Raw genomic sequence first — 18,074 nt, 5'->3', positions numbered from 1 at the left:
TATTAAAATTGTGATTTCAATGTTTTTCTTAAAAAATAATTTAAATCGTGGTTCAATCAAAGATAATTTAAACTTCGTACCCTAGATTCGAATACTGAGAGCTTTCCCATTCACGGTTTTGTTACGAAGCGTTTACCCTCTTCCGGCACGTGACCTCAGAAAAATCGGCTCCATCGGTTGCGGTAAGGCGCCATATTTAGGCCTAGATTTGTTTTATTTTAAACAAGAGTATTTATAGAAACACGCTTAATTGTAAATCATATATTTCCAATAAAAACTTACTTTAACAAATGGTAATTCTGGTGGTTGTATATCTTCTTTCGGTAATGATGCCAATCTTGAAGAATTTCTAAAATTTCAGGCAAATATTCCTTAAGAATGTCGATGTTAAACACGAACCCTATTAAAATGGTAAATGAAATTGAATGAACTATTAAGTTTAGTCAAATTATGCTTGAATCGCTTGTAAGATTATATTACTCACCTTTAGTAAGTCTAGGTTTTTTCTTTCGATTTGAAACTTTTTTAGTGCTATAATTGTGGTCCATCATGTTTTAAAACTTCGAGTTGAACGCAAAACGCGTCAAATTACGCACCGCAACTTCCAAAAAAAAATTAGTTTCTATCCCTAGATGGCAGTAGTGCGCCACCATTGGAGCGAATTTTTTCTGAGTTCCGGCGGGAAGTGGGTAAACGCTATGGGCAACGCGCGAGAGAGTGATTTCGAATCTAGGGTACGAAGTTTAAATTATCTTTGGTTCAATCTACCCATCCCCGATTAGGTCCAAATAGTAAAACATTATCCGTGATATTTTACCTCTCTAATTAGAGTATAAAATATATTAAAACCGTTATTAATCCTGCTACACCAGTTCTGAAATGATATAATTTTTCAAAGTTAAATAAATTCGATAATTCGAGTTTTGAACTCCAATTTTTCTTTTGAAGTGCCGCTTTTTAAAAATCACTTTTAAATATAACTTCAATTAATTTTAATCACCCTAGTCTAAACCGGTATGGAACGTCCCATATAACATCCAATTACATTTTAATTTACTTCTGTAATCAGGGTTGCCACGGTACCTGGAAAACCTGGTATTCCTGGAAAAGTCGGGGAATTTGAATATGGTTATAAAAATAAAGGAAAAGTTAGGGAATTTTTAAAAAAATCTAAAAATCAGGGAAACGTCAGGGAATTTAATTTCGGTTGTAAATAGGAAACGTTTTCTAAAATATAGGTTAGAAATACAAATTCTTAGCACAAAATAAGTCCGGGAAAACCTGGAAAAGTCAGGGAAATTGATTGTGAAAAAACTGGCAACCCTGCGTAATGTAAATATCAACAAAAATACGAAAATGTTATCAAATTGTTGCGTAAATAATTCAAATTTAGTATTTCATTACGTAAGATTAGGTAAAACACCTTTTAATATTAAAAGTTAAACAAAAAAGGCTATCCTTGAGTCATCCGGTGGAAAGATGCATGAGCTCACGGGACAGCATCCTTAAACAATACATTCCAAATCTACCGCCACTCCTAAATTTCTAATTCTTCGCCAGTGCCACACTCCACCGTCGCATCTTCGCTAATTCCTCCGAACTTCCCCTTCACTCCCAACCACTTGTTGATACAAATAGTACAACCTATTTAACTAAAATTCCACACTCCCACCGTTAATCTGAATTCCCCATCGTCACCGAACATTAAAAACGCTGAACTTCATCCCTAAATCCCAGCCTTTGACTTAAATGTCAGCTTAGTGTCGTCGCTTTTCTAATCAGCTCGCCTTTTTTCCCCCGGCGCCTGCGCTGTAGTTGTTGCGCGTTGCCAGACGTACGATAATTATCGTACACGGCGATGATTGGTAACTAATATTTAGGCCGTACGATAATTTCAACGGCGTACGCTATTTTCGATAATTCATTCAGAGTTGTATCAGGGATGGCTGATTTAAATCAAGATTTAAATTAACCGATTTTTTTTAATCATGCAATGTATTTAACGTAGGCAAAATTACAAAAATTGCTTCTTAAAAAATTAAAATACATAGAAAATCTGAGCAAACTAAAATATAAACGGTAATTAAATTCAATTAAGATTCCATTTAATTCAAGATTAGCTAAATGATAAAATTAAAATATCCGTTAATTATACAGGAAAAGAGCTTTTAATTGTATAAAAATCAAGAAATTCAATAAAATAAAAATTGATTGGATTTTTATTTAAAAAAATAAGTGCCAATCCTGGATCGTACGATTATTTTATTTTGGCAAAATCCGGTTAAAGCTGAAACTGTTTTAATGTTATTATTTTTAGTTTTATTCAAGATTTTAATTTAAGCGTGATTAAAAAAAATAATTTATCGTAACTTCGATCTAGTTTAACCGCAATATTTCCACAAACTTTAAAATTACGAACTTTTCAGTCCTACGATAATTGTTTTCGGAAATCGATAATTTTATTTTAAGGACCTGGCAACGCTGTAGTTGCTTCGTACTTCGTCAACCTGCGCGCGGGAAGTGAGAGGAAGGGGGCGGGGGAAGTGAACGTTTTTCTCATTTAGTTGGCTTCGGCGACTTGGTTGGTTATTTATTAGTTAAGTCTTATAGAAGCGCGTGCCAGTAGGTTTCTTCGTAATTGTGTCTTCAATCCCGCTGATGGGATACGGTGTCGCCATGGATGACGAATGTGGCATTGCCAAAATGCGCTTTTCCGCGCGCTGTAAAGATACTCAAGCCATTGGCTCCAACGCCGGACTTAAACATTGCTATAATATGCAGATTAGGTTAAAGGTAGGCTCTTATATTTTTATTGCCTCGATTTATGACTATTTGGGATAGGGGGGTCTACCTTTAGACCCGGGGGGTTTAAAATTTCTACTCATTTAAAAGGTTTGGAAAATTGGGGTTGTTTTGGTTGGTTTATTTCGGACTTAAAATGCCTTTTTTAAATGAGTGGTTTTCGTCGATTTTAAAAATTTATTTACTATTTAATGAGTTTTTATTATAATTTATATTTAAACGAAAACTTAAATATCAGTTATACGTAGTTTAAATTTTAACATAGTTTTAGGTTGAACGTAGTTTAAATTTTAACGTAGTTTTAAATTAAACGTAGTCTAAATTTTAACATAGTGTAAATTGAACGTCGTTTTTAATTAAACGTAGTTTAAATTTTAACGTCGTTTTAAATTAAACGTAGTTTAAATTTAACTCCAAAACTTAGTCGTAATTTAAATTTAACTCCAAAACTTAGTCGTAATTTAAATTTAACTCCAAAACTTAGTCGCAATTTAAATTTAACTCCAAAACTTAGTCGCAATTTAAATTTAACTCCAAAACTTAGTCGCAATTTAATATTTTATTATTGAACTATCGTAAAATAGTATTGTTATTATAATGTAAGTAATCATGAAGTGTTTTCAGTGTGAAGTTTTCCACCATGAGTAGTGTACCAGAAAGTGCGAATCGTGGCTACCTATCCCATTATTTCCCTACGCAGGTGTATATCGTACACAATGCATCCCACTACCCGTTTGGCCTATTTCCAAAAAGGTACTTTTTTCTATGGCGTGATGGAAAAACTCCATGTTTCGGGGGAGCATTTTCCCCAACCATTCCAAAAGGGGTTCCCAACGGTTTCTCGTTTCGCTCTTATCTGCAGTAACGCGCAGCTACTATTATCAGTGACGTAGACTTTTTTGAAGTACCGTAAAATACTGTTTACGAATTCCTTATCACGTTTTAACATTGGGACAGGTTAACTTGATGCTGTTGCTTTTGTCATTTCTCGTGGCACGTATGGCCTAAATGGCCAACTTTGACGGCCTAAAGGTGACAGTTAAAAGATTAAATGTATAAAATGGCTTTTGTTAGGCCTTGGCTATGTTTTGACCAGCATTGCCACCGTGCCTGGGATACTTAGAAATGTCGGAATTTTTAAAATGGGTTCTAAAATCGGGAAAATTTTGAAAATTGGTGCTAAAATCGGGGGATTTTGAAAATGGTTGCAAAATTCTAGGCAGAATCGGGGAATTTTGAAAAGGGATGCAAAATTCTAGGCAAAATCGGGGAATTTTGAAAATGGGTGCTAAATTTTGGCAGAAGCGGGGAATTTTTAAAATGGGTGCAAAATTCTATTCAGAATCGGGAAAATTTCAGAATGGGTGCAAAATTCTGGGCAGAATCGGGGAATTTTAATTGATTTAAGTTGCAATTGGAAAACGTTTAAAACAGCAAAAATTTCGTTTAAAGTAAGTCATGGGGTAAAAGTGGAAAATCAGGGAATTTCAATCTAAATATCTGTGGCAACCCTGTACCAAAAATATATGTATCGTTAACGATAGAAAGATGTAATAGTTTGCTCAACAAGTTAGCGAATCGGGTCTCCGGCTGATGGCGTAAAATGTAAACTTTACACTGAAAAATCGGCGGAAACCATAGTAAATTGTATGTTTCAACTGGAAAACATAAATACTTATCTCTAGGAAATTCTTATATACTTCTGGTTGCTAATTTTAAACTAAAAACAATCTCCAAGTTGCTATTTTACTATATAAATTTAAGCTGGTTATTGGTCGTTATTTTCAGCTATGTGTCTAGCCGCTCTGATAATAACCATGAATTGCCAAAAATTAAAAGCTATTTTTAGTAATTAAGTAATAAAACTTTATATCTGTATTTGTGGAATGAGCTCGTCTCGGTGACGAAATCTACCAAATGTAATTGATCCTAATTAATTCATCCCACCACGTGTGGGTTGCAATCTAGCCTCTCTCTACCCACACAAATCCCTTGTTTCAATTTTTCTTCACGACTGGCGGACTGGCACTGGGTATGAAAATTAATATCATTATCTTTAAAGGGACTAGTTGGGGTTGTCATTCTCAGATGACAGTATTGCCGTGATTAACTTATAATTGTACACTCCTTCGATGGTACTGTAGAGTGGGACTGACCGCTATTAAGTGGTTTTGAGGTGTGTTTTGTCTGGTCCTTGGGGTTTTTTACCTTGGAAGTACAAAGGCATCGTTGTGAATATTAGAATGATTAATTTAAACTATTACGTTTCTGTGGCGTTTTAAAATAGTTAATATATATTGCATTAAATATTTTATTGCAAACTAAGATTACATTTATTATTGCAAATTGTTATAAATTTATTATTGCAAATTGTTATAAATTTATTATTGCAAATTGTTATACATTTATTATTGCAAATTGTTATAAATTTATTATTGCAAATTGTTATACATTTATTATTGCAAATTGTTATACATTTATTATTGCAAATTGTTATAAATTTATTATTGCAAATTGTTATAAATTTATTATTGCAAATTGTTATACATTTATTATTGCAAATTGTTATACATTTATTATTGCAAATTGTTATAAATTTAATATTGCAAATTGTTATAAATTTATTATTGCAAATTGTTATAAATTTATTATTGCAAATTGTTATAAATTTATTATTGCAAATTGTTATAAATTTATTATTGCAAATTGTTATAAATTTATTATTGCAAATTGTTATAAATTTATTATTGCAAATTGTTATAAATTTATTATTGCAAATTGTTATACATTTATTATTGCAAATTGTTATACATTTATTATTGCAAATTGTTATAAATTTATTATTGCAAATTGTTATAAATTTATTATTGCAAATTGTTATAAATTTATTATTGCAAATTGTTATAAATTTATTATTGTAAATCTAAAGAATTAGAATAAATACGCTATGAAATAAATATCAAAAATTAATTATGACCTTAATCTCAAATTATATATAGGATGCTGTAAATAATATTACAAACTTTACAAATTGATATTTAACTTAAAAATGTAATATATTTATTAATTTTTTATTGATAAAAATTATATTGCACGTGGTAATAGGTGTTTCGATAAAATAAAACTAAAAAATTTAAGGTATAATATGTTTTTCTCCGCGTCACGAGCATAAGCTTTTTAGTACTTAATTGGCACGTGCGTTTAAATCTTTAATGATTCGAGCGCGTGCTCCCTATCTTCATTAACTATAGCTTGTGACGTAGAAGCAACATTTACACGTGACCTCCCGTATTTTATAGAAACACCTATTGCTATTAAAAACATTTTTGGCAAAAAATTACCTTTTCAAAATTTCCCGCCAAATAGCTTAAAATAATTGGTATTTTCTTCCTACAGATGGCGGAAGGGAGGCGTAGTCAAGTCGTGTTGCTGGACGACCGACGGCTCGACATTCTCATACAGGTGAATATAAATCCTTAGAAGGCTTAGATAATTTTAACCAATTTTACCCCATTTATAATTGTTCAATAAATTTAAAATTATTTTTAGCCAAAACTTATTTAGCTTGTTTATTATTAGCCAAAATTTATTTAAATTGTTTATTTTTAGCCAAAACTTATTTAGGTTGTATTTTTTTGGCCAAAATTTATTTATGTTGTTTATTTTTGACCAAAATTTAGTTAAGTTTTTTATTTTTGGCCAAAATTTATTTAGGTTGTTTAGTTTTGGCCAAAGTTTATTTAGGTTGTTTATTTTTGGCCAAAATTTATTTAAATTGTTGATTTTTGGCCAAAGTTAATTTAAATTGTTGTATTTTTTAATCTTTAGAACAATTGTACAAAAATAATAATAATAATAAATAAATTGTTTAAATGTTTAGACAAAGTTAAACTTTTCACTTTTAGCCAAACGTGTTATAACTCTTTAGTCAAAATGAATAATAACCATTTTAATTTTTTTTTAAATAACATTTATCTTTTAGCCAAAATTATACGCCGGCGACCTTCTGGACATGGTCTCTTCTCATTTTAACCTCAAGGAAAAAGAATATTTTGGTTTAGCTTATATCGATGAAACGTAGGTGGATTTTAAATAGATAATAAATTCTAATTTAATTATTAATTAAATGCTTATTCGTTCCCTTTGGTGCAGGGGTCATTATAACTGGTTACAGATGGACAGGAGGGTGTTGGAACACGAATTTCCCAAAAAGTTTGCTCAAGGGCCCGGTCCCCTCGTTCTCTATTTTCTGGTCAAGTACTTTGTTGAACACATAACGCAGTTACGTGATTGTGCCACGGTGGAGGCTTTCTATCTTCAAGCCAAGTCTTTGGTTGCAAAAGTAAGTAACTGCCTGTTGTTTAATATTTGTGTTGGGCAGGGTTGTCTGACTTAAATAAAAAAAATTCAAATCGCGAATTTAATCAATTTATTTTTTTAATTGATTTAAATCACCTAATGTATTTATGAAAATGTTGAAAAATAGGTTCTCTAGACTGGCAATGTCAATTTAGACCAAAGTATATTAAATTTTGTTTTTAATTATTCATTACATTACCGCTGCATTCAAATTATTAATTGATTTGTCCAGTTAAAGATACTTATAACGTTAAAACATTTATATAATCAGAAACCCTGGTGTTGGGTTTAAATTTAGTTTTTAAATATTAATTACGTTTCTGCTGCATTCAAATTATTAATTGAATTTTCCAGTTAAAGATGCTTATATCGTTAAAACATTGACATAATCAGCATCCTTGGTTTTGGGTTTTATTGCATCTAGGAAAAAAAATTATTCTATGGTCAGGGTTATTTGAGTACCCCAATAGGGTTCTCAGACGCTCCTAGATGGCACTGACTTCCATAAACATTAAAATATTTGAAAACAGGCAGTAGTCCTGACTAGAAACATTTCGGTCAAAATTTTTACTACACATAACATTAATATTCCTTTTTAAAATGTTGTACAAAAATAATTATAAATAACTTATATATAGTTTAAAACAAAAATAGTTTAAATTCGAAATAAAAACTTTAATATACAGAGTTATAATTAATTTTTTCGTAACCTCCATTTTAATTCATATTCTGGACACATGATGGCGCCAGTCAGTTTTGTGGGAAAGCTGGCTGTTATTTTGATAAGATGTTTAACCATATGAACTCTAATAACCCTGTCACGGTTACGTCATAAAATATCAAAACAACCTTATAGATTTTACTTCTAAAACTGTTGTGAAATTATCAGAGTTGGCACATTAATCGAATTTTTTAGTTAAATCGTTTTTTATTTTATTGAATTGATTTTTATACAATTATTGGTGCTTTCCCTGTATAATTAACGAATATTTTACTTCAATTTATTTAATCTTGAATTAAATAAAATCTTAATTAAATTTAATTTACTATTTAATATTTTAGTTAGATTTTCTATGTATTTTATTTTTTTAAGAACCCATTTTTTGCCATTGAAATTGTGCAATTTAAATCTTGATTTTTTTATCATGATTTAAATCAAATTGATTTAAATAAGCCAACCCTGGAAAATATTACGAAGGTAGTTTGTTTACCATTTATTTATTATGACCCAAAATAAACATTTTTAAAATTGTTTACTCGTATCATCTTTAAAAGATGTTCTAAAAAAGAAATAACATAAATTGAAAAGGTATTTTCGAAATAGAAAGTTTGAAGTTTGGAACAAATTGGGGTTTTTTTTTACGTCTTTATAAATGATTAAAAAGTAGGTTCCGGTGGATAACTCTAAATTATATTTATTTCTAAAGCTTAATACAAACTTGAAAAAAGTTTTCACTCTCAGAAAAAGGGTGATGGAGTTTCACGTATTTTAAATGTTACCGAACGCACTTTGCCCTAAAAAATTTAAACTTCTTCAATCGGAACCAAAATATTTTTTTGCTCGTTTTGAATATAGCGGATTGAAAGCGACTTTTTAAACACGTTCTTGTAACGTTTTGATGAGTCGTTTGGGGTCATTTATAAATTAGGAAAAAGCCAGGACTGTATGTATAGTAAACATGATTAACTAATTGTTTTGGGATACATTTCAGTATTTTCCAAATTCTGGTCATAATTTTAAATTGCTTATAGCCAAGGCTTAAGGTAAACTGGGGTGAAGCGATTTCGTACGTGTGAACCAAGAATTATCGTCGGCGGTAAAAACTGGCATTCAAACCGACCTAAACTGGGTTTTAAGCTCTAGTGTGACCCTGGCTAAAGTGATATCAGAAACTGATTTTCGGAGCCCAATTTTCCTGTTAATTAATGGATTTTTAGGCTGACTTAGAGTTTTTGGAACTTATTTTAAATACTAAATGGTTAAGCGGACGACAAATATCCGTTTATTTTTGGTGCCCAAGGCTTAAATTGGCAGCATCGACCGTATGTACTTTTCAAAACAATAATAATTAGTCTTAACTTTGGATGTAATTTATTCATAATAAGATTTATGTAGCTAATATAGTATTTGTAAGGCAATTGTAACTCTTTGAGTGTCGAAAACGTTTGATTTATTGCGTTAAGTAATTTGTGATTGGCCCCTTCTGAAAAACCGGAAACCACGCCATTTTGAAAAGGTTATTTCCTGCGTTACAAATTCTATTATAAAATAAACTTTCTCGATTTTAACTTACTTTAAAATAACGTGTTAAAAATAAACTGCATTTTAAAGCGTTTATTTAAACCAAGAACGTATTTAGAGTACTAAGTATGCACGTAGCATGTCTACTAATTTAGTTCCTCTAGCGGCGCCAGATAAAATATCGGCGGCGCTAGGCTCTATTTAGAAGCTTCTCGTGTTGGCCGCTATACTGATAACAGGGTTGCCACACGTCAGGGAAATCAGGGAATTTAAAAATGGGCCTATAAAGTCAGGGAATTTTAAGAATTTGTAAAAATTCAGGGAAACGTCAGGGAATTCAATTTTATCTGGGCACTTTTTGAAGGTAATTTAACTCTAGATGTATGACAAATTCCACGATTATCATTTATTTCCTTGAATGTTTGGCTAATTTTTTCGACATTGCAATAACCTTTTTACTGAAAAACAAGTCCATCAAATTTATTAACTTCTGATAAAAGTAAAATATGAAAAAAAATTTGGCCTTAATAAGTCATCGAATAGTCAGGGAATTTGAATCTGAAAATTGTGTGGCAACCCTGGATAAGAATAATTAGTGTTTGGATATCTCCTAAAAAAAGGTTTTAACTTGTAAATAAATAAATGTTTGTTAGTTCGTTTTTTTAAATTGGGTGAACTTATCGCAACGGGGCCAAAGCCCCTAAGAGAGAAACCCCATTCAGTCCCCCTAGCCATATCCTACCAGGGAATCCCCCATCGAAACCTCTGAAATGGTAAAAATCAATATCCCTTTCGACCTTAATCTCCAAATGCTTTTCTTCCCCCTTATCTGCCCCCACGAAAGCAGCTACTGACAGTAGACCTATATCTCGTCATAATTAAGGGTCCTTTAGAAATCCAATTGATGCAAAAAAGGGGGTTTACAATTGTTCCTCTCTCCCCCCTCCCCTCGTTCACGCCGGTCCATTCGTCTCGGAGATAAAGTCACGAGGCGTCGCGGACGAACAATAGATGGCGCGCACGGCGGTTTCCCAACTATTGAATACACCCGGAGCATATCAAAGGCTTCGCGAAACCGTTTATTCCCATTCGACCGAAAGAATTTTAAAATGTAGCCCAATTGGCGGGGTGATTTGGTATTTTATTTATAAGGTATGTACTATCGAAGATCCATGTTTTGGTTAGGTTAGTTGGTTAAGTTTACTATTTCAGTTTTGGTTCAGTTACTTTTCTTGACTAGGTGAAGATAAAAATATAATTCATGCTCATTCCAAAAGCCAATTTATATAGCAGCGTTAGGTCGAATGGGACACATAAAAGCGTTCGGTCGAATGGGACACATAAAAACCGCACGTTTCGGCGGAATTCGGTCGAATGGGACACCTCAAAAACCGCCTTAGGTCGAATGGGACTAAAGCTCGCGAAACTACCACCAAGGCTTAATTGACTATTCAACGTGAAACTCTCCTTGAATTCCACGTGCCACTTTGTGAATATCTACTTGTCTTGCTTTTATACCCAATTAATACCTAACTGCTAAATTCAGCGGAATATTAGAGGAATAAAGCTGGTTTCACACTCGACGGAAAATTAGCTGCGTAAAGTTGAACGTTAGCGGTTTATCGAATGGGAATCAATTTTCAGCTCGGCGTTTATTATCGTCTTTCCGGGATATTTTCCGTCGAGTGTGAAACCAGCTTAACTGTTAAATTCAACGGAATCTTTAGAGGAGTAACTGTTAAATTCAACAGAATCTTTAGAGGAGTAACTGTTAAATTCAACGGAATCTTTAGAGGAGTAACTGTTAAATTCAACAGAATCTTTAGAGGAGTAACTGTTAAATTCAACAGAATCTTTAGAGGAGTAACTGTTAAATTCAACAGAATCTTTAGAGGAGTAACTGTTAAATTCAACAGAATCTTTAGAGGAGTAACTGTTAAATTCAACAGAATCTTTAGAGGAATAACTGTTAAATTCAACAGAATATCAATGGAGAAAAATACTAAATTCTTGAAAAATATTGTAAATGGTGCAAGAACTACAGAAGGCCATGCTTTAGTTCGATTTACAAAATAAAAAAATCCAAGTGAATCCATTAGAGGTTACAATTTAATGGTTTTATTTCAACTAGATGGCGCTAGTTTAAATATTTTGTAAAAAAATGAAAACGTTCATCTAAATACAAACTATTTTAATGTAAATACTTATAACGAAAATTCCTATTTTAACGGTTTTGAATGAATTTAAAATTTTAAACTGCTGACGCCATCTGGTGAATATTTTCGATATGGAAAGTTCTGTCTCTAATGGCGTTACCACCAGTAAAGGGATCCTCTCTAGTTAAATCCTTTCCTCTTAACCGAAAGAAAAACCGACTGAAGCTATTCATGACCCCGGTTGACCCAGAGTTTTTTTAAAAAACGGATAAAGCAATATATCTGTCGGAAATTTGTTTACGTAAACGTACCGAAAGAAAATTAACGACCCAAAATATAACGTTTGGCTTATTCCAAACCATTTGCAATTGTGCAAAACGTTTATCTAAATTTGTCTCGAACCAATAAGCGAAAATACGAGAAGGCTGGAGTTTTTTTTTAAAGTCTGCTTAGAAAACGCAGATTGCAATAATAAAGACAAACCGATCGTGAATTTTAAACGTCCAAATCCTATTGAGCGTCTCACAAATTCCCCGTCAGAAAGTAACAAAAATAAAACGGCTTAAATATTCGTCTGGAATCCTTAGAAATTTGCCTAGACACTTCAAGTGTAACGAGAGTAGTCTTTTCAAGCGGATATTTTTGTTTCCGGCCAAACTGGCAGACAGTTAAGAGGATGTCTTTTAACCATAAGTTTTACAGGGTTGCCACAGTATCTGGAATCCCTGTTAAAATCGGGGAATTTTAAAAAAATAGTCTAAAAGTCGGGGAAAGTTAAAAAATGGTCTAAAAGTCGGGGAAAGTTAAAAAATGGTCTAAAAGTCGGGGAAAGTTAAAAAATGGTCTAAAAGTCGGGGAAAGTTAAAAAATGGTCTAAAAGTCGGGGAAAGTTAAAAAATGGTCTAAAAGTCGGGGAAAGTTAAAAAATGGTCTAAAAGTCGGGGAAAGTTAAAAATGGTCTAAAAGTCGGGGAAAGTTAAAAATGGTCTAAAAGTCGGGGAAAGTTAAAAATGGTCTAAAAGTCGGGGAAAGTTAAAAATGGTCTAAAAGTCGGGGAAAGTTAAAAATGGTCTAAAAGTCGGGGAAAGTTAAAAATGGTCTAAAAGTCGGGGAAAGTTAAAAATGGTCTAAAAGTCGGGGAAAGTTAAAAAATGGTCTAAAAGTCGGGGTAAGTTAAAAAATAGTCTAAAAGTTGAGGAATTTTAAAAAATGGTCTAAAAGTCGGGGAAAGTTAAAAAATAGTCTAAAAGTTGAGGAATTTTAAAAAATGGTCTAAAGTCGGGGAAAGTTAAAAAATGGTCTAAAAGTTAAGGAATTTTAAAAAATAGTTTAAAAGTCGGGGAAAGTTAAAAAATAGTCTAAAAGTCGGGGAAATTTTTAAAAATAGTCAAAGTCGGGGAAATTTAAAAAGTGGTCTGAAAGTCGGGGAATTTAATTTCGGTTGCAAATACTAAACCTTTACTAAAATATAGGTTCAAAAATACAAAATTTTTACGCAAAATAAGTAAGGGAAAATCTGTAAAAACTGTGGCAGCTCTGTATTAAGTCTTAAGATCGACGGTAATAAGATTATTAAATATTCTTAAGAACTATTTCTTCTAAATTACTTAACTTAACTTGAAAATCGCCTAAAATTCAAATCAACTAAATCTATTTTAGAAGTTTTCTGCCCACAATCGAGGTGGAAGTTATTTGAAAGGATAATTTATCAATTTTTATACAATTTTTAAAAACTCATGATGATAGTTTTTACTACTGTATTTTCTGACTACGCTACTGCCTTAAATTTTATTGTCTAATTGCAACTGGTTATACAAGTAGACATTTCAATTATAAGTGATCATAAATTAACCAGATACTTACATTCTTATAAATATTCATAACCATTGGCGTACTTCGATCTGCATAAAAAACATAGCATAATTTATTTATTAGTTACCTCGTCTTTTTTAATAGGCCTAAAACTTTCTCCAACCTGCTTAAAAAAATGATTCACACAGTATGGTTCAAAAACCCTGTAATTTTAATAACATGCACCCCTCTCTATAGCAGGTTTTTACCGGAATTAATTCAATGGTATCTATCGCGTCATCCTAACAGTCTATCTTAAAAAGTAAAGACTGCGTAAACTTTACCCTAAATTCCCTATAAACAAGACTAGCAGATGATAAACTTCAACCACTTCAAATTTAGCCGAAGCGCTCTGGAACAAAATAAACTCGACTTATGTATAAATCACTTTTTTGTTAAGCCTTGGTCTTAAACTTTATAACCGCGTTTAAATCCTAAATACTAGGATTGTATAAATGTACTTTTTATTATTTTTATATAAAAACGTTTCAAATCGTAACTGAATTTTGAAAGCAGCTACACCCAGGTTAACCAGAAATGCTAACCTTTAAATATTTCTTTCATATACGAGCTGGTGTTGCCCGATTTTTAAATTTCCAATTTTTCGCGGAGTTTTTGAGAGATCTTAGGATGGAGATAAAATAGCGCTCCCCCCTTTTTTATCCGAAGTTGGACCGGTCCTAACATATCTTCTGTGACGCCCCCCAAATGTTCTGTAAAAGTAGGGGGTGATGGGCTCTACCAGAGCTTCTAGAGCATCCCCCTCCCACTCTATACGCGGATTTCTTTGACGCCGACGGCCAATTTCGATCCGAGTTGTAAGCGGCCTTTCGGAGAAGATTTTCCTTTTTTTCCGTTTCTCGATTCCGCCGCTAGTTGGCGGTAGTTACGATACGGCGCGTTTTCGCCAGTTTCGCGTCCTGCCGTAGTCCGAAGAATAGCACGAGTCGCCGACGCGTTTTAAATTAGCTTCGTTACATTTAAGTTTTCACTGATTGGAGCTACTAAGTTAATTTTTACAGTGACACGGTAGAGTTTGGATTTAGTAACGTTGGAACTAATTACTGGGTGAGTTTGACGTTAATTTGCGGGGTTTTTATTAAGATTTTGTATTCACGGAACGTGTTTGCTTTGAAATTGACAAGTTGCTAAGCCTTGGTCGTTCAATCTTTTTAGTTCACTAATGGGATAGTTTGATGGATGTTTTACTAGTTGTCGCGGGTTTGTTTGTATTGCAATTTTGAAGCTTCATCTCGAATCTGGTTATGATTTCAATTTGACTGCGATGTTATAGTCCTACGAAAGTTGGTTAAGATAATTGGATTTTCTAGTTGAGTTATTGCAGACATTTTATTTTACGAATATTTCGGAACCATTTTTTGTGTGTTATTGGACGCAGTTATATTTTTTGCGTATTCTCATACGTGTAAATAAACGCGCCTTTGAAATGTTCCGTACAATCATCAGCGTTTAACCCACATTCGACACACTTAAGAAATCCTACACATATCATCCTACTTCAATATATTAATATTAATATACATAATAGACCCGCGATATTATTCGTAAACACGTTTTTTTCTCTTTTACTTTGGCACTTTTGCCCTACTTCCGTAAGGCTTCAATTACCTAAAGATGTGATACCGGTTTCTTTATTTATACACACTAGACACTTATAGTTCTAGCCACTTCGCTTTTAGATATTATTATCAAAAGATTAGAAGACCAAAAAGAAATACCGAAACAGTCGGCTTTTTTCACCTGTCTTCAAAAGAAATCATTTCGAAGCTAATAAATCCGAATATCACTCACCCATATCCTAAAACTCCCAAAAGAAAATATATTTTTTTATAATACTTCGATTTATATATGTGTACAATGGCTTTTTCTGTTGAATTTCCATTTTTTTTACGGTCTCAGCTGTGAATGACCTCTAATTTTTTTCGCGATAAAGCGCAATTCAAGGTCTTAATTTACTTTGGATTTTTTAAATTTAACGCGCGTGAATTTGGTATTTTTTTACAGGGTTGGTCGATAATTATCGATATTTATCCGATGAAAAAATCATGATAATTATCGAATTAAATTAAAATATCTGAAAACAGTTTTGAAAATTAAATTTATTAATTTTGAAAGCAATATACAGCAGTATTAAGTATTTATGACGTTTATGCTCGCATTTATGTAATGTTTACAACTATCCAAAATGAATTTTATGAAATTTTAAACTTTAAAATTTGAAATTTTTTGGAACTTGAAAAGGCAATGTTGTTAATTCATTGGAATCATCGTTAAATTTTACAACTTAAAATCCAAATATTCATAATTATCCAAATAATCCGAGATATTTATCCAAATAATCCGAGATATTTATCCAAATAATCCGAGATATTTATCCAAATAATCCGAGATATTTATCCAAATAATCCGAGATATTTATCCAAATAATCCGAGATATTTATCCAAATAATCCGAGATATTTATCCAAATAATCCGAGATATTTATCCAAATAATCCGAGATATTTATCCAAATAATCCGAGATATTTATCCAAATAATCCGAGATATTTATCCAAATAATCCGAGATATTTATCCAAATAATCCGAGATATTTATCCAAATAATCCGATATTTATCCAAATAATCCGATATTTATCCAAATAATCCGATAATTATCCAAATAATCCGATAATTATCCAAATAATCCGATAATTATCCAAATAATCCGATAATTATCCAAATAATCCGATAATTATCCAAATAATCCGATAATTATCCAAATAATCCGATAATTATCCAAATAATCCGATAATTATCCAAATAATCCGATAATTATCCAAATAATCCGATAATTATCCAAATAATCCGATAATTATCCAAATAATCCGATAATTATAAAAAAATCCGATAATTATTTTTTATTTTATTTTAAATGATGTAATTGTCTAAGTGTTGGACTTTGAACAGTAATTTTCCATCTTCATTTTAAAAGAATCTGTAAATTCAGCCGTTAAAATGAACAATATACTAATACTATAAGTAACATAACAAAAAGTATGACACTTCATATTGTTGAATGCTAATTTCTTTAGCGAAACATTTTTTCGAATAGGCACTCGCCCAGTTCCGACTTGGACTTGCTACCCAAATGAATAGCAGAATATACTTTTACCATAAGTAACATAATGAAATAAGTATGACAATTCCCATTGTTTTAATACTTTTTTACCGAATAATTTTTTCGACACTGACAACTCTCGCTACCAAATAGTATTATATTATTTCGCCTTGTCGTACTTAGAACTAAACCTTGATTGCTCAATATCTCTGAAAACCGGGTTGCCACTTTTTGATTTTTTTTAATAAAAATGAAATCAATCGAATTTTTTTCATTGAATTTATTGATTTTAATACAATTAATTCATCTTTTCCTATATAATTAACGGATATTTTACTTTTATTAGTTAACTAATCTTGAATTAAATGAAATTTTAATTAAATTTAATTACTATTTAATATTATAAAAAAAAATAATACAATGACAGATACTTCCTGGTTAAAATTATTTTACTTATAATAATTAGAAATAAAATAATTTTTACAATAATTATAAATAAAATAATTTTAACAATAATTATAAATAAAATAATTTCAACAACGAAGTATCCGTCATTGTATTAATTTTTTTCTAATTATGTTCATTACCGTGGAAATTATGGTTTTAAACGTTTATACTATTTAATATATTGCTCAGAATATTTAACTTTTTAAGAGCCAATTTTTTTTCTCCATTAAAATAAATCAATTATTTTTTAAAAGAAATCACTACTTATTGGTAATATCATAAGTTTGACGCCATATCCAAACGGTAAGCACCTCTAGCGAGGAAAATACGCAACTAAAATACAAATTACGAAATATTTCAGTAATTTCGGTCAAATTAAATTTGAACATACGGAAGACAGGTAACTGACACACTTATGTGACAAATAATTATGAACTTACGCTAATACGTCCAAAGAAAAAGCTTAGACCGCTAATTGGTTTTAAGGTATTTATAGTTATTTTTAAGAAAATACCCATTAAAAACCAAATTAAATTAGAAACGTTTCAAGGTATCGAGCGATAAATTATGACAACGCACCGTTAAATTGAGACAAACTCGGTGACAATTCGCGACTCTCCCCAATTCAAAATTGATTTACAATAAAACGTTACGCTCTATTTGATTCCGCCAAAAATATCACTTTTGAGAAATTTGAAGAAAAAGAAATCTTTGTGTTGAGTGTAAATTAATTTAGGTCAAAGTTAATTTTGTAACCGCCTCGCGACAGAAAAACCTTCAAAGGAACGCGCAGTTTTGTCACAGTGACTTCTTCGCCGCAGCTTTACCATTTTTTGCCGTTTTTGTTTTCGAAGGCGCACGCGTTTACATTTTTCACCACTAGAGGGCGTAATTTACCCTGTTCTTTTAATTAGACATCTCGGGAACTAACAATGCTGATGGGATTCTATTGTCTCCAGCAACTGGTTCCTCGGCTAATGAAACAAGGCTGTTTTACAAATTACTAATTAGAATTCGCTAATGACTAGCCAATTGGATTAATTTATGGCGCGGAAATTTACTCCATAATGACTAATGACCTTCTGCGGTAACGTTGCTT

General features: G+C 31.7%; 1 protein-coding gene across 6 annotated transcripts in view; it reads left to right on the top strand.

Annotated features, from left to right (window-relative positions):
• Positions 1 to 18,074, top strand: part of LOC149961275 (uncharacterized) — a 90,567-nt gene that overhangs the window by 58,752 nt on the left and 13,741 nt on the right. For 4 of the 6 annotated variants that reach the window (XM_090176457.1, XM_090176435.1, XM_090176431.1 and 1 more), the window contains exons 2-4: positions 6,199 to 6,264; positions 6,785 to 6,879; positions 6,955 to 7,144. In XM_090176457.1, the coding sequence (XP_090032583.1) occupies positions 6,199 to 6,264; positions 6,785 to 6,879; positions 6,955 to 7,144 (351 nt within the window). Of the gene's footprint in view, positions 1 to 2,629; positions 2,794 to 6,198; positions 6,265 to 6,784; positions 6,880 to 6,954; positions 7,145 to 18,074 lie in introns of those variants that run through there. The other 2 variants (XM_090176448.1, XM_090176425.1) reach the window with 1 other exon arrangement.

This window comes from Leiobunum rupestre, chromosome 1 (assembly GCF_980474605.1).
Source record: "Leiobunum rupestre chromosome 1, qqLeiRupe1.1.hap1, whole genome shotgun sequence".
Lineage (NCBI taxonomy): Eukaryota > Metazoa > Arthropoda > Arachnida > Opiliones > Sclerosomatidae > Leiobunum > Leiobunum rupestre.
This window is presented reverse-complemented; position numbering and strand designations above follow the sequence as displayed.